This window comes from Scyliorhinus torazame, chromosome 8 (genome assembly GCF_047496885.1).
Source record: "Scyliorhinus torazame isolate Kashiwa2021f chromosome 8, sScyTor2.1, whole genome shotgun sequence".
Taxonomy (NCBI): domain Eukaryota; kingdom Metazoa; phylum Chordata; class Chondrichthyes; order Carcharhiniformes; family Scyliorhinidae; genus Scyliorhinus; species Scyliorhinus torazame.
Genome location: NC_092714.1, coordinates 108177518 through 108203007, shown reverse-complemented (window position 1 = coordinate 108203007; position 25490 = coordinate 108177518). Strand labels below are relative to the sequence as shown.

The 25490-nt window shown below is 40.6% G+C and overlaps 1 protein-coding gene across 1 annotated transcript; it reads right to left on the bottom strand.

Annotated features, from left to right (window-relative positions):
* Positions 1–377: 377 nt before the first annotated feature.
* LOC140428027 (transmembrane gamma-carboxyglutamic acid protein 1-like) lies at positions 378–24410 on the bottom strand. The gene is made up of 3 exons (XM_072513998.1): positions 24158–24410; positions 10497–10657; positions 378–5480 (listed from the first exon to the last, which is right to left on the bottom strand). The coding sequence occupies exons 1-3, from the start codon at positions 24210–24212 to the stop codon at positions 4953–4955; spliced, it is 744 nt and encodes a 247-aa protein (XP_072370099.1). The 5' UTR covers positions 24213–24410; the 3' UTR covers positions 378–4952.
* Positions 24411–25490: the final 1080 nt, after the last annotated feature.

Below are 25490 nucleotides of genomic sequence, written 5' to 3'. Positions count from 1 at the left end.
TACTTATAATCTAAATAGCATGTAGCCACAAGCATAGAAATAACAAATGGTCAGTCTTCTTTATGTGTTTGAGAGGTGGAAAAGGAAAGGTTGGCAGGAGGGATAATTTATTCAACTGTATTCGTCAAGCATAAAAGCAGTGGGTATGTTCATTTGCATTTTAAATAATTGATTATCTAGACTGAATTATAGAACACTTATGGACAATGTTTCCTCGAAGTGCTAGGAATAATAAAATCAAACATTTAAGCTCTTCTGCGAGCACAAAAGTGATACATTTGTTTTATTCAAAAAATAAATATTTTGTTTCATTCCCCAAAGTAGCCACTAGCATAAATACCACATAGCATAGCATAACACAATAAAACACCATCTGAAACAATTTGGAAAATAATTTTATTTTCACATTTTATAATAAAATAGAAAGTCTTTTCTACTTGATTCTTTCTTCTAAAAGTTACAGAAATAGTCCTATACTATAAAATTATGACAGATACTTGATTCAGTGCTTTCTTCATGCATTACAAAGCTTTATTGTAAATTAGTGCATTAACATATCACAAAAATGTCCATGGTTTAGAAAATAGCCATATTTAAAAAGTATAACCTGTTTTTTCTCAAATTCACTTTACAATGAAAAAATTAACAATAGAAAAGTGCCTCTGATTCCTTAGCTTGATAAATTTAAACACGAGGCTGTTTGGTTTTGTGCATATTAAAATTAAGTCAGAACTCAAATACAGAAACATAGCAATGCGTAGATACATTATTGAATAGTCAGTGTCATTCATCCCAGAATTTCAACATTTATAAAATAAGCCAGGCTATAGATAGTGGTAATTCTATTGTCTGCAATACATATTTCCATAATATGGATATTTTGAGGCATGTGGAGGAAATTATTGCAATGGCAATGTTCAGTTAATATTGCATTAATAGTATATTGGCACCCATGCTTTCATCCTCACCCATCTCCAGGAAGAGATCAGTTAAATTGTGATTAATTGGTATTTCAACTTTTCATTGTTTAAAAAAGTAACATACAATGGTCATCTTTTTGGGTATGGCATCTAAAGCTAATCAACAGTTTTTCTAGGTTATGTAGTAATACAATATAATCAAAGGAAGATTAAAGCTATTTTCCAGTGAAGGAAGATAATAATAATTGTCCGACATTGTTCCCATTTTTCATCTATGGCACAGATGATTTTAAAAAAACACTGCAACAGCAGTGTAAGTCTCCCGGCTGGAATAGTTATTTTTTTTACTCCATTTGAAGCTAGACCGCAATACATAATAGTATCCGAGTTTCTTGTGCTACCAAATGTTCTAATTTGTGAGGAGACTTAAATTACATGCAGGGTTTAATTTCATACAAATATGGAAGGAAATTTTTATTGCTTCACATCCATGTGCAGTTTCAATTGCTGTTTCCTGAGACATTCAACTCTACTGGCACTTTTTGTTGTGTATTACTGTACTCCAGACACCATCCACTATTCATGAACATTTTCACTTTAATATACACAACATAACTAAACAGTTTAATATGCATGAGATATTTAAATTCACTCCCACACTTAGTTTCCTGAAGTTTGTATGTGTGGGGAAAAAAAAAAATCAAACACACTGTTCTCTTGCACCAAACGTTAATATGACAATAATGGTATTATGCAATCAATACACACCATGTTTTGCAAATAGGAATTAAAATTAGCATGCATTTTGGGTAGGCCTGGGACTTTGATACAGGCAATGAAGTTTGTATGTGTGGGGGGAAAAAAAAAAAATCAAACATATTGTTCTCTTGCACCAAACGTTAATATGGCAATAATGGTATTATGCAATCAATACACACCATGTTTTGCAAATAGGAACTAAAATTAGCATGCATTTTGGGTAGGCCTGGGATTTTGATACAGGCAATTCAATATTATGTTTCTAATTATCTTGTCAGGACTTCAATGAAAAAACAGATTCCTCTCGTCCCATCTGTATTTTCTACACGCAAATCATTTTGTATGTATTGGAAAGGGAAACAGAACACGAACAAGGTGGCCCCCATTTTTCACTATTCATTGTGGTGTTTACAAAGCAATCAACAGAACTTAAGATTTTTTTAATACAGATCCGTATTTAACAATGTTTGCGAATTACCATATCCATGGAGGGAGAGGTGGGGGGGGGGGGGGGGGGGGGGGGTACAGCTTGTGTAAGAAACTGTACAGTACTGCATATTCATTACTGAATAAAGGAGAAAAAAAATTATAAAAGCCAGCAGGAAAAACGTAGAGCAGAAAATAGAAAAACTGTTCAGCCGAGCCGTTATTTGCTTATATAAAAGTTTCCTGTTGAATGCAGTACACATTTCAATTGGTAAATAATTCCTTAAAACTTGACCCGTCCCCTGCCCCCCCACCCACAGCTAGCTGAAGGTCTGGTTTGGGATATATAACTTTCTTCAGGGCCGGGGGGGGGCTTCTCATGAATAACCCAAATCCTAATATTTACTCTGAAATACAGTAGCAATGGGGACCACATTTTATCTTTATCGGCCATTACTAATCAGACGGTTCAGAGCCAAGCCATTGTCTAAAAATTCGCAAAACTGAAAAAAATCCTATTTCCTTTTTTGGCAGCTTTTCCAGTTGATTTCTAGCTCTGATGACTGATGAATAAAGTAGAAACAGAATAACAAAGGTTCAATTCCACCTTTTCAGTACAAAAGGTGTTTGCAAAGAAAAGAAAAATGATACGTCAACCAGAGTTATTAAAATCATTTTTTCTCTCAAGTTGTAGGACTTAATACGATAGACAGCATGGTTTTGTGAAGGGGAGGTCGTGCCTCACTAACTTGATCGAGTTTTTTGAGGAGATGACAAAGATGATTGATATGGGGAGGGCGGTGGATGTTGTTTACGTGGACTTCAGTAAAGCCTTTGACAATGTGCTTCATGGCAGACTGGTACAAAAGGTGAAGTCACACGGATCAGAGGTGAGATGTCAAATTGGATACAGAACTGGCTCGGTCACAGAAGGCAAAGAGCAGCAGTAGAAGGGTGTTTTTCTGAATGGAAGGTTGTGACTAGTGGTGTTTCACAGGGAACTGTGCTGAGGCCTCTGTTGTTTGTAGTATACAAACGATTTGGAGGAAAATGTAGCTGGTCTGATTAGTAAGTTCGCGGATGACACCCAAGGTTGGTGGAATGGCAGATCGTTGAGGATTCGATACAGCAGGACTTAGATAGGTTGGAGATTTGGGCAGAGAAATTGAAAACGGAGTTTAATCCAGATGAATGTGAGGTAATGCATTTTGGTATGTCTAACAGAGGGGAAATATACAGTAACTGGCAAAACTCTTAGGAATATAGAAAGTTAGAGAGATCTGGACGTGCAAGTCCACAGATCTTTGAAAGTGGCAACACAAGTGGACAATGTAGTCAAGAAAGCAGACGGAATGCTTGCCTTCATTGGGTGGGGCATCGAGTCTAAAAACTGGTAAGTCATGCTACAGTTGTATAGAACCTTGGCAAGGCCACACTTGGAATAGTGAGCACAATTCTGGTTGCCACTCTGCCAGAAGGAAACGGAGGCTTTGGAGAGGGTACAGATGATGTTTATCAGGACGTTGCTTGGTCTGGAGGGTGTTAGTTATGCAGAGAGGCTGAATAGACTCAGACTGTTTTCATTAGAACGACGGAGGTTATGGGGTGACCTGATAGAAGTCTACAAGATTATGAGGGGCATGGATAGAATGGGTCAGCAGGCACTCTTTCCCAGGGTGGAGGGGCCAGTCACCAGGGGGCATAGGTTTAAGGTCCGTGGGGCAATGTTTAGAGGAGATGTGCGAGGCAGGTTTGTTTGTTTTTTTACACAGAGGGTGGCGAGTGCCTGGAACATGCTACCAGCGGAGGTTGTGGAAGCAGATACATTAACGGCTTTCAAAAGGCGTCTCGTCAAACACATGGATAGGATGGGGATTGGGGGATACAGCACTAGGAAATGCTGAGTGTTTTGGCCAAGGGTGGTATCATGACCAGTACAAGCTTGGAGGGCAAAAGGGCCTGTTATTGTGCTGTATTGTTCTTTAAATTTAAAAAAAACCCTCAATTTTCTGACCTGGCGCTTATATCAACCAGAACCAATCCAATATACCCACTTACCCATGCCAAAATCCTTGTGTCTTCCTCGCCTGACCTTCGACTCACACTGGGTGAGATCCAGGCAGTACAACAGTCTCTGAGGCCCAGTGCAGGAGAGGAGAACTGAAGGAGGCCATGCCCCATTTTGTTTAAGGTCCCAATAGAACTGATACGCCAGGACAAAGGCAAATGCTCAAGGTAAGTGGATAGGATTTGGGGAGGGGTGGGGTTCAAGGGTGTGCTGGGGATTTAGACATCAGACCTCGAGGAGAGAAGAATCAGGGTCGGGCTGAGTCTTTCCAACAGCTACCCTGAAGCTAAAAGACGTTTTAATTCTTCTAACTTTATCTGAGTAACTGCTCATGTAACACCGGCAGAACCTTCCAAAGTTTGCAATTTAAAATCACATTTTCTGATGTTTCACAGAGTAGCCCAGAGGAAATTTGTACTTCTGAACAAGTATCGTGCAAATGCTTATCTGTAAAGCTCCGAATGGCAATTTTGGAGTACCCCCCCACCCCCCAAAAAAAAATCAATCTGACACTGGGAAGCTCGGAAGTAACTGCCCAATGTGTACACGAGTGCAGATTATTTAATGTTATCCTCATTTCCTGCCAACAAAGATACAAATTCTAAATTCCTTTCTTCTGGCCTTTTCCCTCAACTTATCAAATTGCACTTTTCCTATCTGTTTCATACCAGATAATGAAACACAACTGTAAAAACTGCATTAAACATCACAAAAGAAAAGCTGGCTACTTGTACTATTATGAAAGTGACATGTAATTATGGATAATATGTAATTTCTTCTTAAACTTCTGTTCGTCTAACATTCCTGGCAACCTCAGTGGCATTGTTAGCTGCATTTGTGGGGGTCACAATTTCTTCATAGATTGGAGGATCCTCAGTGTGTGTGCCATTATCAATTCTTGTATCACTGACCTGCCTCATAGCCTCATCATAGGTTGGAGGTAGATCTGTATTGTGTACAGATGTTCCTACAGGGAGCCCATTTCCATTTGAAATATGAGCAGTCATAGCCTCTGGTTGCTGTGTATGCAACCTATCAAATGGACTGACAGGGTGCTCGTTGCAACCGAACACAACCACTGATACATTTCTGGCAGGCTGATTTGCCTGCTGCCGTGACTGGGCATAAGCATTCTGCCTGTGATTTGCCTTTCTCACCTGGCACCTCCAGATAACAAAGAGTATAATAACAATCATAAGAAGTCCTGCTATTAGAGGTGCAACAAGATAAACAGATTCCATATTGACACCAGAGCTATTTTCTTGATTCTCATTTTGTCCTTTTATGTAGTTTGTCCAGAATTCATTCTGAAAATAAAAAAAAATTAAACTGCATCACACATTTTCAAAATTGCTCAACTCAAAATAATCTTCCTGCCCGCATTGTGTAAATCTAAAGACATTAGTAAAAATGTAACTTGAGTAAAGTTTATTTTAATCAGATGCCAGTTGTTTGGAGGTTGAGTCTCTGAAGAAGGTAAAGTGATTCGAATTTAGAATAAGTTGCAGGAACTCCTTTCGTTAAAAAAAAGGAATGCAATTAAACAACAAGAATTTCCTGTATTTCCGACAAAAACGTAGAACCACATTTTCTTTTTTCCCAATAGCCCCTGCACTGAGCCCTTGAGCAGAGTTTGGAACAGGCGACACATGTTGAAAAATCTACAAGAACAGAAAAAAAGGAAGTATTTTCTATGACTGGGATGAAGAAAGACACTGACATCAACAAATTATAGAGAATGATTGGTTCCAATATTGTGTTGTTGCTCAATAGAAGTGAATTTTTAGCTGCAAATGGTAGAATGCAACTACGTCAATACAAGGACTTTGTTCCTCTTGAAAGACTGTGAGAAATTTCTGAATAACTGGAAAATAAACAATAATGGTGTAAATTTTTCTCCCGGGAAAGGGAGGAGGGCAAAAGGAGAAAAAGAACAACGGATAGCCTGAAAACCCTTGCCAAGTTCTTACTCCTCATGAGAACCATTTGTTTTTATATACACAGAAATCAAATAAATTAGGTAGTCATCCAGGGAATACACGGGAAACAACTCCATTGATGAGAATTACATGATCACTGGTAAGGCTTAATTGAAACATTATATAATCATCGGGTTGTTCGGTTTAGATTTCAAAACTTGAATGATCTTATTTCTGATCATCGACAAATAAAACATAAATAGTCAATAGTAAATACTTGTATTTCCAACCCAGAGTCAAAACATCCGGCTTTTAAAAGATACACCAGGGAATTTTAGCTTGCAGCATTACTGTGGGCAGCAGTTTGATGCAGTTTTGGTTAACATTCATGTTAAAGCACTGGAGTGAGTGAATGGAGACACGAAATGGCCAAAAAACATTACATTTTCCATGCTGTACAACATTAATGGAAAAATAATAATAAATTACTGATTTTTTTTGGTAAGTCAGCAAAATAAAAATTGAATCCATATTTTTTTTATTTTTTTAAATGGGCAGAACAAACCCTATTGCAGGGACAGCTTTATCCAGCCTGTAATTCTTGGCGAGGGAACCAGTCTGTGGCAAGTTACCAAAAAATAAAATATGCTTGCAATCATAAAAAGCATCGCCATTTCTCTCAGTTAACTGTCTTGGGAAGATAATTAATGGCTCATTATGGACCAGGCACTTCCCCCTTAGTCCTTTCACTAGCATAGGACTGGAGTTGGCTGGCAGGTGCGAAATTGTGGAAAAGATAAAATAAGAGATACAGTGTCAGCTTGAACCAAGGAGAAAGGAGCCACCTGCCCAATGATATAATGGGCATCCACCTGCCCAATGATATAATGGGCATCCACCTGCCCAATGATATAATGGGCATCTGATTTTGAAGATTAGGATTCTCATTTGCATGGATTTAAATATCATCGGGCTTTTAGGGCTGATAGCTGTCCCTCCCCACACAACGACATGAATCATGACAGATGCACAGGTGAACAGCTCCCAGGTGGGGTGGGGGCAAAGATAGTTATGCCCGGGCAGAACTCTGGCACTGCCCAGGGGGGGGGGATCTGTTGATGTTTTCATTTTTGCTAAAATTGGGGTGCCTTTTTGTTCTTTTCAAAACCTATTGTTGGTGGGATGGGCTCAATGAGAGCAACCCTGTCAGCGTTGTCATGGGACCCACCCCTGAACTTTTTTTTTGCACCGAGTGCCTAAAAACATGGCTGTCCTGGGAGCCAGCACTCGCACATGCTGTGTCACTTTGCATACAAAATCAGAAAATTCTGCTCATTAACTCAGTACTTTTCTTCACAGATGCTGACAGACCTTCTGAGTATTTCTACCATTATCTGTTGTTATTTCAGTATGAATTATCTGGGTTGTAAGGCATTGGATTCAGTTATTCAAACTGGGGTTTGATATCTGAAGTGAGTTTTGAAGAAGAGGAAAACAGAGATTACCTTTCACCATATGTCACCATATGGAGAAGGAAAACTGCTCAAGACCAATTAGGAATGCAGAACTAATGCATGTCTTGAACATTTGCCTTTCCCCTTCACAGTTTTATTTAATGTATATTTTATTCCCTGGACTAGAAACAAAGGAATGGTGGAGATAATGCGTCTTAAAACTGTAAAACATACCAGGTGCCTCATTGAAGGATGGCCACATATATAAATAAACAAATAAACAAACAAACATCAGTCAGCTTTAAGAGCCATTGGCCAGCTTGAGCTATTTTTCTGGTTAGGAGGCCTGACCCCTCCTCCATCCAAGACACACCTGATGGCATCCTGTGGACGGGTGCTGTGCCTTTTGGATAGAACTACAACTAAATAGATCCCAATATACATCAGCAAGGCTGATAGCAGGGTGGGAAACCAACCAATTTGTAACTGAAACTCAGGCACAGTGGTCACGTTCTGCTTCCAGGTTTCCTGACCCATCCGAATGCACAGGTGCAATGATGACCTACTCTGTGTCAATGAAGGCTCTTTATTTAGAAAGAACCCCGGCAAAGTTGAGAACAGCTGCAGGAAAGCTTGTTTTAGAGGTTACGGAAGGGAAATGAAATAAGAAAATAAGGTTGTCCCGGGAAGCTCTCTTTTCCTGTGGATGGGAAGTAGTGGAGGCTGTGGCTAAAAGTAGCAGAGGTTAGCAGCAGGAATATGGTGCCCAGGACCTAGTGTTGAAAAAGCCTCATGACCACATTAAATCAGGAGATACCTCTTGGTAGCATCTATTCCTCTAACTTCCCAGCATCCGTAATTCATTCCTCTAACTTCCCAGCGTCCGTAATTAATATTCCATCTAGGCAGCTCCACAGTACACCAGAGCACTCTCGACAATCAGCAAAGGGTTTTCCGAGATTCTCTTTATGATCTTTCTTATTTAACTGCAAAAATGACTTGGGAAACGGGAGCTTATTTTTTCACTAGATCAGAAATGAAAGGAAAAGTTTGATGATGCTGAGAAATATTATGAAGTGTTTGATAAGGTGAATAAGGAAAAACCAACGAGCATAAAGTGAATCATCAAAAGAATGGACACGAGAATTAAGAATTTCTAACATGATAGATCATTAGTATATGGAATATATTCCCTGCCATAAATAGTAATGGAATCAAAATAAGGAACATTTTGAAAAGAAAAATTTCAAAAGGTCACAAGTATGACGGTCAAGTTATCACCATCTGTGCTTCAAAGATAATCCTGCAAACCAGCACACAATATTTGCACGTGCTTAGTGCTGAAAACCAGGGAATTTAAATGATTTAAGCTCAAACCCTTCCTTTGTGCATGCTAGGGTGAAGATCTCCAAAGCTTAACTCTGGAAAAGCCCAGAGAACTCCAGCACAGACTCCAAGATGTGATGTGTCTCTTCACAGGAGGCATGCAGGAACTACTTGAATAACTGCTCAGTAGTTTGGTTTGGAGATTCTCTAAACATGCCAAAGTTCCCATGCATATCAGGCAGGTCAATTGACAAGAAAAGCTGTGCAGTAACGAAAACCGAATGCCAGTAATTTCTTGCGGTCACTCAACTGTTCACCCTGCACTTTCCACCTCTGCATACTAGAATCTAATCACTACCTCCTTTGTCAGCCCCTTTCTTCACCATAATTTCCAGAATGTACTGCATGATCCTGCTTCCCCAGATTCCCATGCATGTTGGTCTTTCTGTCCAAGGCAAATTTGTGTCATTCCAGATTCACATGCTACTTGAGAAATTTCTATGGTGACACTAATCTCTCCTTGTCAAAACAAAAGCCCTGTCTGAAGGTTGGAGCTCAGCAACTTTCTTATATTGTCGTACACTATGCCTCTCCTTGTTTCCATGCGCCGGGGGAGGGGGAAACGTTGATCTAAATGTACTGATTAACTTCGCAACCGTGAGATATCATTTACAAATCTACACTCTCCCCAAGTAGTAATTTGACCTGCTCACTGCCAAACTAGCAATTTTATTCTAGTGAACAAAGAATTTGCCTACTGGCAAAATATTAGGTTTTTAAAAACATAATGGGCGTTGCACGGGCAACAATCGAAAACAAAATCCAACTTGTATTATGCATATATAACCTTGCCAATAAAGTTTAACACAGCAGTTTGATGATGAATGCAGGATGACAATTAGCATTTAAAGCACAAGTCTACAGTACTTTTAACCCAGAAATAAACATTTAAATTCAATCTTCAGTAAATGAAGGGATATCGAAGCTGGCTGTTGGAATTTAAAAAAGATTATTCCAGTACCAGCATTACAAAAATCCCCAAAACTGCCACAGCATACTTCCCAATTTTAAAGTACTGAACCAGACTGTTGCTACAGATGTTAATAACTCCTCTCACGCAGTCCAGATTTTCAAATCAAAGTAGAATACTGTGACTGTTGTAAATTTCCTTTAAAATCCTTAAACGCATTACCATCTATTTCGCTCTCCCCATATCATCCATTCATCATTCTGGCTCTGAAGCACCAGATTGAAGAACCATACAACACAGGAGGCCATTCAGCACTACATGCTGCACATCGCCCCTCTCCACTCCTCTGCTCTTTCCCTTTAGCCCTGCAAATTTTATCCAAACCCCCTTTGAAAGATATTTTTGGATCTACTTCCACCACCTTTTCAGGCACTGGATTCCAGATCATAATTCCCATGTATATTGTTCTCCCTCATATTGCCATTTATTCCCATGATGAATCATAGAGAATCCTGGCCTTTAGACCTACACATAAGACATTGCAGCTGAAAATCAGCATCATCTGCTGTCAACAAGGGCTACTTTCAAAGCCAGATGTGAAGGGTAGTGTATCAGCTCATCTGTCACCCAGCAGTCTGTTACATTTCAACTTACAGTCCTTTCATCATTTTCAAAAACTTCTCTAGCTTCTTCATAAGTACACACTTCCTCTCGGCATTCACGTTCTAGGTTATCGCGTCGTAGTTCTTCCAAGAGGGTATTTCTTCTTCGAACTCTTCTCAGAACAGAGCTGGCTTCACCTTGTGTCAGGAACACTATAAAAAAGGAAAATGGCTTGTAAATGTACTAAAAACATCATTATTTTAGTTACTTTATGAATTTACCAACCTATTGTGCTATTCCATACCAAAAATAAATAAGACATTAGTCCAAATTTTAAAGCTTTGGTTTCTCCATTAACAATTTTCAATATTTCTAGAGCATTTGATTTGATTTATTTACATCCAGTCACCAAATCCACACGTACTCAAAACTACAAATCAATTTAAATCGTGTTACAAATTTCATGTTTAGGTTACTGGCATGCCAAAACATACGACTGCTCAAATTTGGCTTTTTGATGATGTGAGCACATTTGAAAAAACTGTTTATTATTGCAATTCTTATCAAATGTTGAACGGAAATTACTGTTGATCACATATGCTGGCAAGGACTCGGTTCCTGTGTAAATTTAAGGCTGCTACTATTTTTTTTGACCAGCATGATTCACAAATGGGTTAAAGTAATGCAGGCACTTTCCAGGGCCCCTAGTATAAGGTCCCTGTACTCGTTGGAATTTAGAAGGATGAGGGGGGGATCTTATAGAAACATATAAGATTATGAAGGGAATAGATAGGATAGATGCGGGCAGGTTGTTTCCACTGGCGGGTGAAAGCAGAACTAGGGGGCATAGCCTCAAAATAAGGGGAAGTAGATTTAGGACTGAGTTTAGGAGGAACTTCTTCACCCAAAGGGTTGTGAATCTATGGAATTCCTTGCCCAGTGAAGCAGCAGAGGCTCCTTCATTAAATGTTTTTAAGATAAAGATAGATAGTTTTTTGAAGAATAAGGGGATTAAGGGTTATGGTGTTTGGGCCGAAAAGTGGAGCTGAGTCCACAAAAGATCAGCCATGATCTCATTGAATGGCGGAGCAGGCTTGAGGGGCCAGGTGGCCTACTCCTGCTCCTAGTTCTTATGTCCCCATGCTTCAAGTTAATTCCTTGCCAACAGATCTCTATACTGGGTGTAAAAGCCGTGGACCAGTATCTCGGACTAGATAGATGATAAATATCCAACCCCATCAAGTTCGATATTTAGAAAACCTCCTGGGGTATTGTTCATTGTGCTGTTGAGGAAACGCACTCGTCTTTTGCGGGAAAAATGTCATGAATTCTGGTCAGAGACAATAACCTTTGGAAAACAGGGGCATTTCCGTAACCTCCTGAAACTAGATAAAGCGCCAAGGTGAATCATTACGTTTTTAAATACAAATAATAATTTTCATTCTGTCTAATCAAAAGGAGCTGCAATCACAGACTGAAAAATTATGGTTTGAGTCCCCACAATTTTGACTCTTGCTTCCTTCAGTATTCTTGGATGCATCTCATCTAATCCTGGTGCCTTTAGAAGTAATAATAATAATCTTTATTATTGTCACAAGTAGGCTTACATTAACATTGCAATGAAGTTACTGTGAAAATCCCCTCAGCCACACTCCGGCGCCTGTTCGGGTACACTGAGGGAGAACTCAGAATGTCCAAATTAATTTAATTTAAGTAAAGATAGCTTGTCCAATCTCTTTTCATCAGATTTAAGCCCACCTGGTGCTTGAATGATCTCCTCTTTTACCATGGCCTGGTATCTTCTTCCATGGTAAAGACAGATGCAAAGTATATAATTTATTAATAATAATAATCTTCATTGTCACAAGTAGGCTTACATTACACTGCAATGAAGTACTGTGAAAATCCCCTAGTCGCCACATTACGGCACCTGTTCAGGTACACAGAGGGAGAATTCAGGATGTCCAACTCACCTAATAGCACGTCTTTGGGGACTTGTGGGAGGGAACCGGAGCACCCGGAGAAAACCCACACAGACACTGGGAGAACGTGCAGACTCCGCGGACAGTGACCCAAGCTGGGAATCAAACCCGGGACCTTGGTGCTGTGAAGCAACAGTGTTAACCACAGTGCCACCCCAATATCCTCTGCCTCCATGAATAAATCCCCCTTTTGGTTGACAATTGGCCCTACTCCTCCTTTTACCACCCTTTTATGATTTATATGCCTATAGAAAACTTTGGGTTTCCTTTTCTTTTTAAAGATTTATTGTCACGCATACCGAGGCACAATGAAAAGTATTGTTCCGCGTACAGTCCAGGCAAATCGCTCCAAACATGAAAACATAGAACACATGATAAATACATGAGGATACGTAATGAAAATACAAACATGGACAGCGGGTGAAGTATATGTATATAGTGCTACAACTGTACAGGTGTGTAGAAACATCAGTTCAGTCCACAAGATCAGTTCAAACCCGAAGAGAGTCATTCTCTGGTAACAGTGGAGAAGAAGCTGTTTTTGAATCTATTGGTGTGTGTTCTCAAACCTTTCTGCTCGAAGGAAGAGATTGGAAGAGACGTTAGGCTGGTGGAAGGGGTCTTGGATTATGCTGCGCTCTTTCCCAAGGCAGCGGGAAGGGTATACAGAGTCAATGGAGGCGGGTTCATCTGATGGACTGGGCTGTGTTCACAACTCTCTGTAGTTTCTTACGGTCTTCGGCCGAGCAGTTGCCTTATCAAGCTGTGATGCAGCCAGATAGGATGCTTTCTATTGCACATCTATAGAAATTGGGAAGAGTCAATGTGACCATGCCAAATTTCCTTAATTTCCTGAGGAAGCATAGGTGCTGTTGTGCTTTATTGGTCGTAGTGTCGACCTGGACAGATTGTTGGTGATGTTTACACCTAGGAATTTGAAGCCGTCAACCACCTCCGCCTCAGCACCATTGATATAGACAGGAGTGTGTTCGACACTTTACTTCCTGAAGTCGATGAGCGGCTCCTTAGTTTTGTTGACATTGAGTGAGAGATTGTTGTATCTCCCTCCTGTACTCTTGACTCGTCGTTGGTTGAGATCCGACCCACTATACCAGTGTCATCAGCAAACTTGTAGGTGGAGTTGGAGCCAAATTTTGCCACACAGTCATGTGGGTCTATAGGGAATATAGTAGGGGGCTAAGTATGCAACCTTGCAGGGTTCTGGTATTGAGGACTATTGTGGAGGAAGTATCATTGTTCATCCTTATTGATTGTTGTCTGTGGGTCAGGAAGTCGAGGATCCAGTTGCAGAGGGAGGAGCCGAGTCCTAGGCTTTAGACTTTGGATAGGAGCTTGGCTGGCATTAAGGTGTTGAAGGTGGAGCCATAGTCAATGAACAGGAGTCTGATGTAGGTGTCCTTGTTGTCGAGATGCTCCAAGGATGAGTGTAGGGCCAGGGAGATAGCACCTGTTGTGGTGGTATGCAAACTGCACTGGATCAAGGAAATCTGCAAGGTTGGAGTTAATGTGCCCAATGACTAACCTCTCGAAGCACTTCTTTTGATAAATGTCAAGGCCACCAGACGGTAGTCATTGAGGCACGTTGCCTGGTTCTTCTTTGGCACCGGTATGATGGTGGTCTTCTTGAAGTTGTGGAAACCTCGGAACGGAGTAGGGAGAGGTTAAAGATGTCAGCGAACACACCTGCCAGTTGGTCCACGCAGGATCAGAGTGCACGATAGGGATTCCGTCAGGATCTGTTGTTTTCCATGGGTTCACTTTCGAGAAGGCTGATCGAACTTCTGAGACTGTGACGGTAGAAATGGGTGTGTCTTGGGGAGGGGAAAAAAATCTGTACAGACTGTACAGTTAATTGCTGGCAAGTATGCTTCCCGGGATGTTTATTTGTTTTAACCTGTTTTGATACATGTTTGTAATAAAATACATTAAAAAAAAAGAAATGGGTGTGTCGGAGGCCATTGGGTCAGGTGACATCGCTTTGTTGACTTCCTGCTCAAAATGAGCACAGAAGAATGCATCGAGTTCATTGTGGAGTGGTGCTCTTGTTGCCAGACAGTCTACTCGGCTTTGCTTTGTAGCCTGTTATATTGTTTAAGGCTTGCCAAAACCAACGAGAGTTTGTGTCGTTAGTCAGGGACTCTAACTTTGTCAGGTACTTTCTCTTACAGCGATGGCTTTGCGGAGGTTGTACCTAGATTTCTTGCATAGGTCAGGGTCACCTGTTAAGTTGGCTACTCGTCTCCTTTCATGCTCCCTTTTTGCTTCTCTATTGCTTTTTCACCTTCCCGCTGAATATTCTACATTCAGCTTGGTTTTCAATTGTATTATTTTCCTGACAACCGTCAGGAGTGTACTTTTTCTTCTTTAACTTAATTTCTAACTCTTGTCATCCAAAGAGCGCTGGATTTGTTTGTCCTACCTTTCCACTTTCGAGGAATATGCCTCCACTGTGCCCAAATTTACTCTCTTCTCTGAAGGTAGCCCACTGTTCAGCGACCATTTTTCCTGCCAATATTTGACTCAAATCTGTTCTTACCCCATCGAAGATGGCTTCCCACAGTTAATTATTGTTACTCAGGATTGTTCATTGTCCTTTTCCACAGTCAGCCAAATCGTTATGATATACTGATCACTGTCCTCTAAATGTTCTTCGACTGACAGTTGATCCACTTGACCTTCCTCATTCCCAAGAACCTAGTCTGGCAGTGCCTCCTTTCCCATTGAAAACTTTCGACTGTGGAAAATCTCCCTGAACACGTGAGCCACTGTTGCTCTTTGCACTACTATTATCCCCGTCTCTATTCAGATAAGTAGTCTCCCGTTATAATTACTCTATATTTTTTGCAACTCTCTAAAAATCTCCTTGCAAATTTGTCCGACATCCTTCTCAGAATTTAGTTCCCTATAGGCTACACCAAACATGTGTTACACCTTTTCTGTTCCTTAGCTCTAGCCAAATAGATGTTGTTGACTCCTCTGGGACATCCTCTTTCACCATCAATATTGCCTCCCCTCCCAATCTTTCCTGAACACATTTTATCCAAGAATATTTAACTTTGATTCCTGCCCTTCTTTGAGCCAGGTCTATGTTCTCAGAGCGAGCAAGCAAGCTAGAGAAAGAGATAAGAGTGCACATGAGAAAAATTGAGTTGATTTCAGGTCAACCCAGGGTTGACTCCTTCCGGTATTTTCATTTCACACATTTTCAATGGCGAATGGGTGGGGTCAAAGTTTCAAACTATTAATTACTCATCCTACCTACTTTAATTAAATCAGTCTGTTCTATTTTCATTGGGATTATAATTGTGTACATTGCTGGACATCCGAAACGAGCTACTTCTTAACAAGTCGCACTTCAATACCAGCATTTAATTCAGTAAGGGGACAAAAGGCTCTTCAAACACCAATCTTTGCCTTCTCTCTTTTGTGGGCTATTTGCATACATTTTACTATACAATATATTTGCACATGTTGTTCATTATCTTTTTCCTACGTCCCCTAAAACAGCTTAAACTCATTCAACCCATTATCTTCCGATCAATACAGTTTTTGTTGTTTCTCCAATTTGAATTTGCTCTCTTCAACACTTCCATTATTTTAATGAAATATGATACCAAATTCTTCCTTAATATCGAGAGACCTGCTGTATAGTTCCAGTTTTTGTTTCCAAGAGTACAATTTTTTACATTTTCCTCTCGTCCACTTTCGGGCTCAGATTACCCTCAAATTGATTGGATAATAGGAGGATTGGAAAAGAACATAACAAGTGGATGTCAGACCAAAAGTGGAGTTTGAAGGCCGGCAACTTATGTAATAAACTTTGAACTATGAAGTGATTGAGTTCTGAAACTCAAAAGTTTTTACTGGAGACACTGCTGTTAAAAATGCATTCATTTACACTAAAATTGGGGTTGGTAGGCTTACGCCCAGGAATCTTACATGCAAACTAATCAAATGCACGTTTAAAAGTGTAAGGTATTAAATGTCACGAGTGCTCCAGGCTGTGGTGGCATTTTAGATATTCAGGAATGTTGAGCATTGCACAAGAACTCAAACTTCCTGTTGTGATATAACTAATCTCCACTTTAGGCTATATCAATGCAGAACAGAAGAACACCAGAATTTTTCAGACTGATATATGGTTACAAAAGAAACATCGGGCTGAAGTGAAACCATCATAAATTTCCTGGTCACCTGCCAGGGGTCATTCCAATAGATCACATCAGGATACACCAAATCCATAATAAATGTCTCCTGAGTATCTAAAATTCCACCACAGCCTGTAGCATGCGTATCATTCGATACTTTTACTTAATACACTGTGCATTTGATTAGTTTGCATGTATGAATCCTGGGTCAATTCTACCCGCAATTGGGTCTACCGACCCAATTTTAGTGCAAATGAATGCATTTTTAACAGCAGTGTCTCCAGTAAAATCTTTGCGTTTGAGAACTCAATCATTTCGTAGTTCAAAGTTTACTGCATAAATTGCAGACCTTCAAATTCCACCTTTGTTCTGACATCCATCCTCCATTTATCCAATCAATTGGAGGGTAATCGGAGCCCTAAAGTGGACGAAAGGGAAATTAAAAAAAATTTGTACATGTGAAACAAAAACTAGAAATATACAGCTGGTTGCTCGCAATTAAGGAATAATTTAATATCACACTTCATCAAAATAAGCCCTTTTGGAAGTGTTGAAGAGAGTAAATTCAAATTGGAGAAACAACAAAAACTGTATTGATCAGAGAGCAATGGGTTGAATGAGTCCAAGCTATTTCATGGGACATAGGAAAAAGATATTTAACAGTATTAGGTAGGCCTACGCCCAGGAATCATTATATAGTAAAATATATGCAAATGACCCACAAAAGAGAGAAGGCAAAGTTTGGTGTTGTCCCAGTCTATTATTTCTAAAGTACGCATTAAAAAATAACAATTGGGTGAATTGAATTACGAGTACCCAAAGGGGTATACAATCTCCAAACAGGCCACTTCCTATTACTATTAGACAGAACAAATGCTATAAACAATTCACAGGAATTTCTAAATATTAAGTAAAATATAAAACTGCTATTTGATTAATTTACTTAATGCTAACATAATACATGCCCCAATTTACATAAGCAGAGTGAAAGCCTAGGTGGAGTTCTTTCTGCTCAGATTACGCTCCCATCCCATCAAGTGATATAGAATCTACAGGCATCGGTTTGAGATTGTAGAAGGTCTGATTTTTCATTATGCATGGAAATCCTTGATTCAGGCCCAATTCTCATTATAATTCTTCAGTGAGATTCAACAGAAAAAAAATCCCACTTAAAAGTCATAGGTTTGTGATTTCAAAACAACCAGGAAGTTGGCTGAGGGGTTTGTTTTTAAGGTCCCTTGTACATAGAAAGCCGCATTACTTTGCAAGCAAGTTTTATTATTTGTCTTTTATAGAATTAAGGGACTTCAAACAAAAAGACTCCCCAGATGTTATATTGTTCATAAAGAACTAGGAACTACTTTTCATGTGAGCATATATCGCGGCCTGCCGCATTCACTGTCACACTGCAGTCATGTACGGAGTAATTTAGTATTAGTCCACCAGTCATCAGTAAGAAAAACACTCCTGCATTTAGAGTGTGAATGGCCCAAATTTTGCATAATTTCCCCAGTTGGAGGAGCAAAGAAGAGAATCTGCACATAAGCCACAGCACTAGCTGCTGTGTTCTGATCAGTAAGAATTTAAATGTTCCAAAGCTTCTGTTTGGTGAGCGAGTGTATGGGTGAAGGTTGGGGAGGGGAGAAGGGTGAGTAATTGAGGTAAATCTGAGGTGACAATCAGAGACATAAACAGGAGGGTGAAAAGAATAGGATACATTAATGGGTTAGAGCACTGGTTCCGAACCTTTATGTCATGGCACACCTTCATAAGCATGTTTTTTACGTCATGGCACACCTTCATAACCATGAGGAATTTGAGGCACACCTCCTATTTTCTTCTTAACGTCTCTCTAAAAAAAGCTCTCTTTAAAACCTCCTAAAAACATGTCCAGCCACCATTTAAATGCAAGTTTCATTAGTTTAAAGAGGTTTACAATTAAAGCCTTATCAGCTTTATGTCAAATACAATAAATATTTTTATTGAAAACGTACGCAATTTAAAAGTGTTTCCCATTAAAGATATTAATTGTTTTCAGTTTTTTGAGGTCTGCATTTTTCAATATGAAAATTCGTAAATGAAGGCAATACTGTGAGCAGCATCTTACTGATAATGTTAATATGACACATGGGCCTGCCTCAGTGAGCAGTTTCTTGATCTGGGGAAGAACTGATGACAGGGCAACTCAATTCCTGCTCCACTGACAGGTGCTCCCTCCTTTCAGTTTTTTTTCCATAAGCCAATGTTGAGAATGCCAACTTACACAGATAAGTTGTGGGAAATGCTAAGGGTACTACTTTTGTACAATCAGAATTAGATTATTGTTCCAGCCCCTTACACACCTACATACTCACCCATACATGCACTCACTAACACACCGAGAAGCTTTGGGATATTTAAATGTGTTCAGACATAACAGTGCAAACTCCATTCTGAGCTCTGCAATTCCTTCTTGTTCTTTTAATGACAGTTTATTTGACGATCAAGAGAAAGTGAACTAAATGGACTATGTACCAATTCAAAGCCTTCCATACCTTCAAACTTCCCTTGCATAGCGTTTTAAGATGTGTGAAGATGAGGTAGAGTTATGTCAGTGGGATTTGCTGATGCCAGCTTGAACATTTCAATTGACCCACTGGCCATTGCTTCCTGCCAAAGAACCAAATTTTGGTCCAAAACCTTGGGAGTTTATCGGCAGCCATCAGAATGTTCTTGTTTTTCCCCTACATTTCAACATTCAGATGACTGAATATATCTGGTAAATATGCAAGCTTAGCAGACCAGGAATCATCACATGTTAAATCTTTGTGTGGCAATTCACGCAGAGCCGAAAACTCTTTCAGTGCGTTATGGAACTCATAAAACATGACAGAGAGGACCTGTCCCCGATTCAGCCATCACACTTGTGTGTGCATGAGTAAACACTGGTACATGGCTCCCATCTCTTCACATAGAATAGTAAACAAGCTTAATTTCAAAGGATGTGACAACACATTAATTCATGATTTTCACTGTTTGATCTAACACTGCAGTTATAGCGACAAGGGCTTCACGGTGCAGGATATTGTGGCCGACCTGGATATCAGGATTCTGTTCTTTCACTTTACTCATGAATCCTTTGACTTTTCCCAACATGCAAGCTGCTCCAACAGTGCAGATGCTATTGCACTTGGTCCAGTTAAGATCGCTTCCTTCGAGATATGCAGTTGTGACATGAGAAATTTCTTCCGGTCATATGAACGTGCAATTCTTTGCAAAGAAGAAATTCTCTTTGATAGTCCCCATCAATATACCTGACATTGGCTAAGAGCTGGCAGTGTTCACGAATATCTGCAGGGCAGATTTTCCACTTGTGTCTAATTTCTGTTCAATATCAACTGACATTTCATTAGTATGCCATTTGATTGTAATGTATTGTCAGAAAGAGGAACACTGTCAATTTCTTTGGCAGCATCAGCTCCCAACATTACTCTCACAATACGGGGTTTCAGCAATGGTGTTCGGTTTCCTCGATCTTGTTATGAGCTCAGCTACCAGGTAACGCATTCTGAAACCCACACACACACACTCACCATATATTAATTGCGCTTTACATTTTGATCTCTCAAGCACTTAGTACTGTAAATCCTTGCTGGAGAACAAAGTGTTACGTATTGAAATGGCATTTCAAATTACATTTTCTGAAAATTAGGCTTTCTGGGATCGAGCAAGAGGCAACGAGTCCATGAAAATCCAAAGGTCAAGTTACAGTCACTGTACTTCAGTGTATGAACCTCTTATTATTTTTCTTCCACGGTTCCATTCTTTCAGCCACATCGGAATCAGAGTGGGATTCTTCACTTCTCTTCAAAACTTTATCAATGGCAAACTGTGGTCAAGCACACCACACAATAAATGCCCTCAAGCATCACTTACAAGCACAATTTTTGCTCTTTGGCCATGCGAAGCAGAAATTCGCTCTTCCAAAAGGTGTATCCTTGCCCCAATGTCATGTAGCACAGAGTTACCAACCTTCAACTGCCTTCTCAGATCTTCGGAGCTTCTCTCCTGAGCCCAGCTCACGAGGTCTGCTGCTTGTAGCAATTTTGGTCATTGGAGCCGGTTTTGCTTTTCTTAACTTGATTGTTTTTTGTCTTCTTCCCTTGTGGGGAACTTAGTTTTTCTTTCCTTCTCCCAATGTTCTCTCCTGTTTTTAAAAAAAAAATCTCTCCTCATCTCTCTTGTTTCTCCCAGAGTTTTTGCGCTTTCCCTTTTGTGCAGGTGCAAAGAACCTCGCCTTCAGCTCAGTGATTGGCATCTCCAATTCCCGAAAAACCTGGGATTTCCCATGCATGCACAGGGTTGTCATGAAGGCAAAACTTCAAGCACAAAGTTAAAATATTCTGTATTAGGGTGTTTGAGCAACTTAAGAAAGACTTCCTCGGTGACACCTTATTAAATACATCAATATCAATCATTAAATTTGCACATTTTTAAAACTAGTGCAATTACCATCACATGTTTATCACCTTAATGAGGTGATAGTGCAGAGCATCCACATGTGGACATGGCTTTCTAGATGCCCTAAATTTGAAGAAATCAAAAATGTCTGTGGACCATTCGGGACAGAAGGGAAGGGAAGGGCCGAAATTGTCACTTTTTGGCCCCAAATGTTTTGGAAGACGGCAGTTGGAAATAAGATACCGGCCTACGCGGGAACCGAGTGTTAGGATCAGACAACCCAAAATCTGGTATGAAAATTGGTTCTAAACATACCCGTCTTATTATGTCGTCAAGAAATCGCAAAACATATTACGAATAAGGAATTTCTTAAAGTGTAATCACTAGGCAAATCAGAGCTAATTTGTACATAGCAAGATCTACATCAAGGTCACAAACAATAAATGAGATAATTAACATTTAAAAAAAAATCTTTGTGGGAAAATGTTGGTTCGATCACTACCAGGAAAGTTCCCCGCGCATCTTCAGGTGTGCCATGGGACTTTTTTTGCAAGTTGTTTTTTTAACATCTCTTTCAAAAGACCTCAGAAACAGTACTCCCTTACTTCTTTATTGAAGTTAAATAATTATAAGCACATAAAAAGGAGTGGAAAACACTAGTGCTGCTTATCTGACCAGCCCTAGCAATCAAATAAATTGAATAGAGCCAACTGTATAAGATCAGTTTTTTACTGTGAACCCAGATTCCACTTGGGATTGGGCAAGACCCTTTATACCCATGTTTGTGATGGATTTGAAACCAGTTCAAAAACATGAAATGGTAGTACTTTCTGCAGCACCCAATTACCCCGAAACAAATAATGGACCATTTGCACATAGAATCCTCATAGACATAGCCGAAACGTGTCAGTCACCAGCATCCCAATTCCTCTGAAGGAAGAGGCTAAAACTAAATAACTGGTAAAGACGGCACTTTAGTCTTTACCAATGGGTAAAACAGCAGATAGTTCCCAGTTTTGACAACTTGCAAAAAGAAATATGATGATAATCAAAATGAAATGAAAAAATGAAAATGAAATGAAACTTCCCAAGTTGAGTGAAAGTGCATTGATAATTATCATAGAATTATCATAGAATTTACAGTGCAGAAGGAGGCCATTCGGCCCATCGAGTCTGCACCGGCTCTTAGAAAGAGCACTCTACCCAAGGTCAACACCTCCACCCTATCCCCACAACCCAGGAACCCCACCCAACACGAAGGGCAATTTAGGACACTAAAGGGCAATTTATCATGGCCAATCCACCTAACCTGCACATCTTTGGACTGTGGGAGGAAACCCACGCACACACGGGGAGGATGTGCAGACTCCGCACAGACAGTGACCCAAGCCGGAATCGAACCTGGGACCCTGGAGCTGTGAAGCAATTGTGCTATCCACAATGCTACCGTGCTGCCCTATAAACCAGATTGGGGGATATTCTACCCTGAAACTAATCTTTGGAACAAAGTTAAAATGCCATACTTAATAGTTCATTAAAAAAATTACCAAAATTGACCAATTAATAACGGATCCACACAGACAGAAGGAACCCGAATCATAAGACTACTGTACTCTGATTTACCGTTATTTCAAAATCTAAAAAGTTTAAACACGCACATGTTCTGTGTCCACAGTCAATGTTTTTACATGCTCAAGTTGTTTTATCATATGCTGCTGTAAAGAGATTTCATATTTTGGAAACATATGTGGTTCCAAATTGATGATATGCTCAACTGCTCCAGCTTAATAATCAGGGAGTCTGACTGAAGAAGAGGCGACAATGAATCTCTGGTAAACCACTGGTATCAATGCCTTTTAAAAAAAACACCAGCAGTCCCACTTAACAATTTGGTTTTAACGCAGAGAAACACCTGAAAGCACTTCACAAGAGACAGAAATCAGACAAATATTCACGTTGAGCCAAAAGAGGAAGGTACCAGAAGGAAAAACTAAAGTCCCAACTCTTCAACCAAGCTTGAAGGAGGGTCATAAAAGGAGAGTGAGGTAAAGGGGATTAATGTGGGGTTAAATGGGCAGCACGGTAGCTAGCACTGTTGCTTCACAGTGCCAGGGACCCGGGTTCGATTGCTGCCTTGGGTCGCTGTCTGTGCAGACTCCACATTTTTCTCCCCATGAGTCTCATCCCCACAACACAAAGGGTAGGTGGATTTGCCACACTGAATTGCCAAAAATACTTGTGACACTAATAAAGATTATTATTCGGAAGTTTAGGGCCGAGGCAGCTGGAGTACAGTCATTAATGGTGCCATGAGGCCAGAGCTGGAGGAACCGGCAATTCTCGGAGGCTAGGGGGATAAGGCACGGTTAGACCATGAAGGAATTTGAACAGGATAGGAATTGGGAGATGTTAGGGGAGTGAAAGCCAATGTAGTTCAGACAGTACACAGGCAAAGGTGGTGAGGATATATACAGCAGACTTGCGTGTGAATTGAAAGTTTAGGATCATTGGAGTAGACTCCAATGATGCCTGGTGACAGAGGCATGTACGTGACTTTCGGCAAACGTCTAGTTGCAGACACAATGCCGGCCTAATAAGTCCCAGCGAAATTCAACAGAAAAACAATTTGCATTCTGCCTTTAATGAAGCAAAATAAACTGTTCCAAAGCACTGACTGCATGCACGGTGAACTGAGAGATAGGGAGGAGTGAAATGATTGCATCAGTTATTAGCCTCCAATTTACGTGGTAAAATGCCTTTCCAACACTCATTGCTCATGTCGCCGGAACATAAGGTTGGATATCAGCTCTCTCTGTGCTATTTTATATCAAACACTACACCGTAATAACCTTACAGTACACCCTAAATAGAATAACACACATTCTGTTTAGACACGACTCAAACTTCACTTTAATAGTAAAAGATCGCTAAACCCCACCCTTTGAACGCACTCTTGGGTCGTTACTTTTCGCTTAATAATAAAAAGCCTTCCCAAACACCAAGAACCTAGCATGTCACAACACAAAAGTTTCGCCAGTGATTAACCCACCGAGCTGCCTAATCCCAACCGAATACAAAGGAATTCAGTAAAAACGGATGTCACTGCATTGAAACAACTCACATGATCGATCCGGCGTGACTGGACAACAGCCCGGACAGAGAGAAACAGTGGACATGAGTCACCGTCAACAGCTATTTAAACCAGGCTGCCTTCCTGAGCTCGCAAAACTTTCACACATTAAAATTCTCGGTATAAGAACAACAAACTGCTTCGTCGTCCGGTCTCTCGCAGGGAAATATGCTCCGACGTCCAGTCCAGGAAATTTCACTGCTGCTCCCTCCCGACTCCCACCTCCTTCAAAAGTTTCCGTCAACGAGCCAGAAAGAGCATGCGCACAGCCAGCCCCCTGCTTGTCACAGCTCAGTCTCTGAATGGACAATTTCCAGGCAAAACCTCGTTAAAGGAGAAGGCTGCACATTTTGACAGCCCAACTTCTGCTCTTTTGCTTTTACACCACCACCGACGCACGGTGGCAGCAGCAGGGTGTACCATCTACAAGATGCACTGCAGGAATCACCGAGGCTCCTGAGGCAGCACCTTCCGAACCCACCACCACTATCATCTAGAGCAGTCCGTCCATCCCGGCGCTCCCGATTGCGTAAATTCATGCGCAACAGCCGGCTATTAACAATGCCGGCTGGGACCGCCTTTTCACCATCTAAAAAATATGTGGCCGTACTGCGTGTGCGTGCCCGCTCATCGGTGTGCATGCGCAGAGATTTACACATGGTGAGCGGGCACACATGCACAGTGCGGCCGCATTATTTTTATATGGTAAAAAGGCAGCTCGCAGCCGGCATAGTTAAAATCCAGCTGTGCCCAGTGCGGAAGTGCTCGGTTCTTCTGAACGAAGCTAAGGACGAGTCCCGTCCCCCCGCCCCCGTGACTAACACCATCAAACCCACCTGCAGAGATCCAGCGCCATGGCCTCCACCTGGGAACTCGCCTGTATCTACAGTGCACTCATTCTGCATGATGACAAGGCCACTGTCACCGAAGACAAACTCAATGCCCTGATTAAATGAGCTGGTGTGACCATTCAGCCTTTCTGGCCTAGTCTGTTTGCCTGGCATTGGCTAATATTGACGTCAATAGTCTGATCTGCAACATTGGTGCTGGAGTTTCCACCAATGCCCCTGATGCTGCTGAAGAGAAAAAAGTGACCCCAGTCCAACGCCGGCATCTCCACATCGAAGAGAAAAAAGGAAGAGAAGAAACAGGAAGAATCTGAAGAGTCTGAAGATGACATGGGCTTTGATTTCTCTGATTAAACGTGCCGTGCAACAACATTGTTACAATTTACAAACTAGAAATAGAAATTGAATATAAAAGACGGCTGCTGCGGCTGAACAGCGCGCATTTGCGCAATCGGAGACGCAGAAGATTAAAAACA

Bases quoted from the DNA above. Each gene is read 5' to 3' on its own strand.
- LOC140428027 (XM_072513998.1), bottom strand. From the start codon at position 24,212: ATGTCCACTGTTTCTCTCTGTCCGGGCTGTTGTCCAGTCACGCCGGAT. The intron at 10,658-24,157 runs GTGAGTTGTTTC...CCTTTTTTATAG, and splicing joins AGTCACGCCGGATCGATCAT to TGTTCCTGACACAAGGTGAA. The intron at 5,481-10,496 runs GTAAGTTGAAAT...TTTTATTTTCAG, and splicing joins TTGAAAATGATGAAAGGACT to AATGAATTCTGGACAAACTA.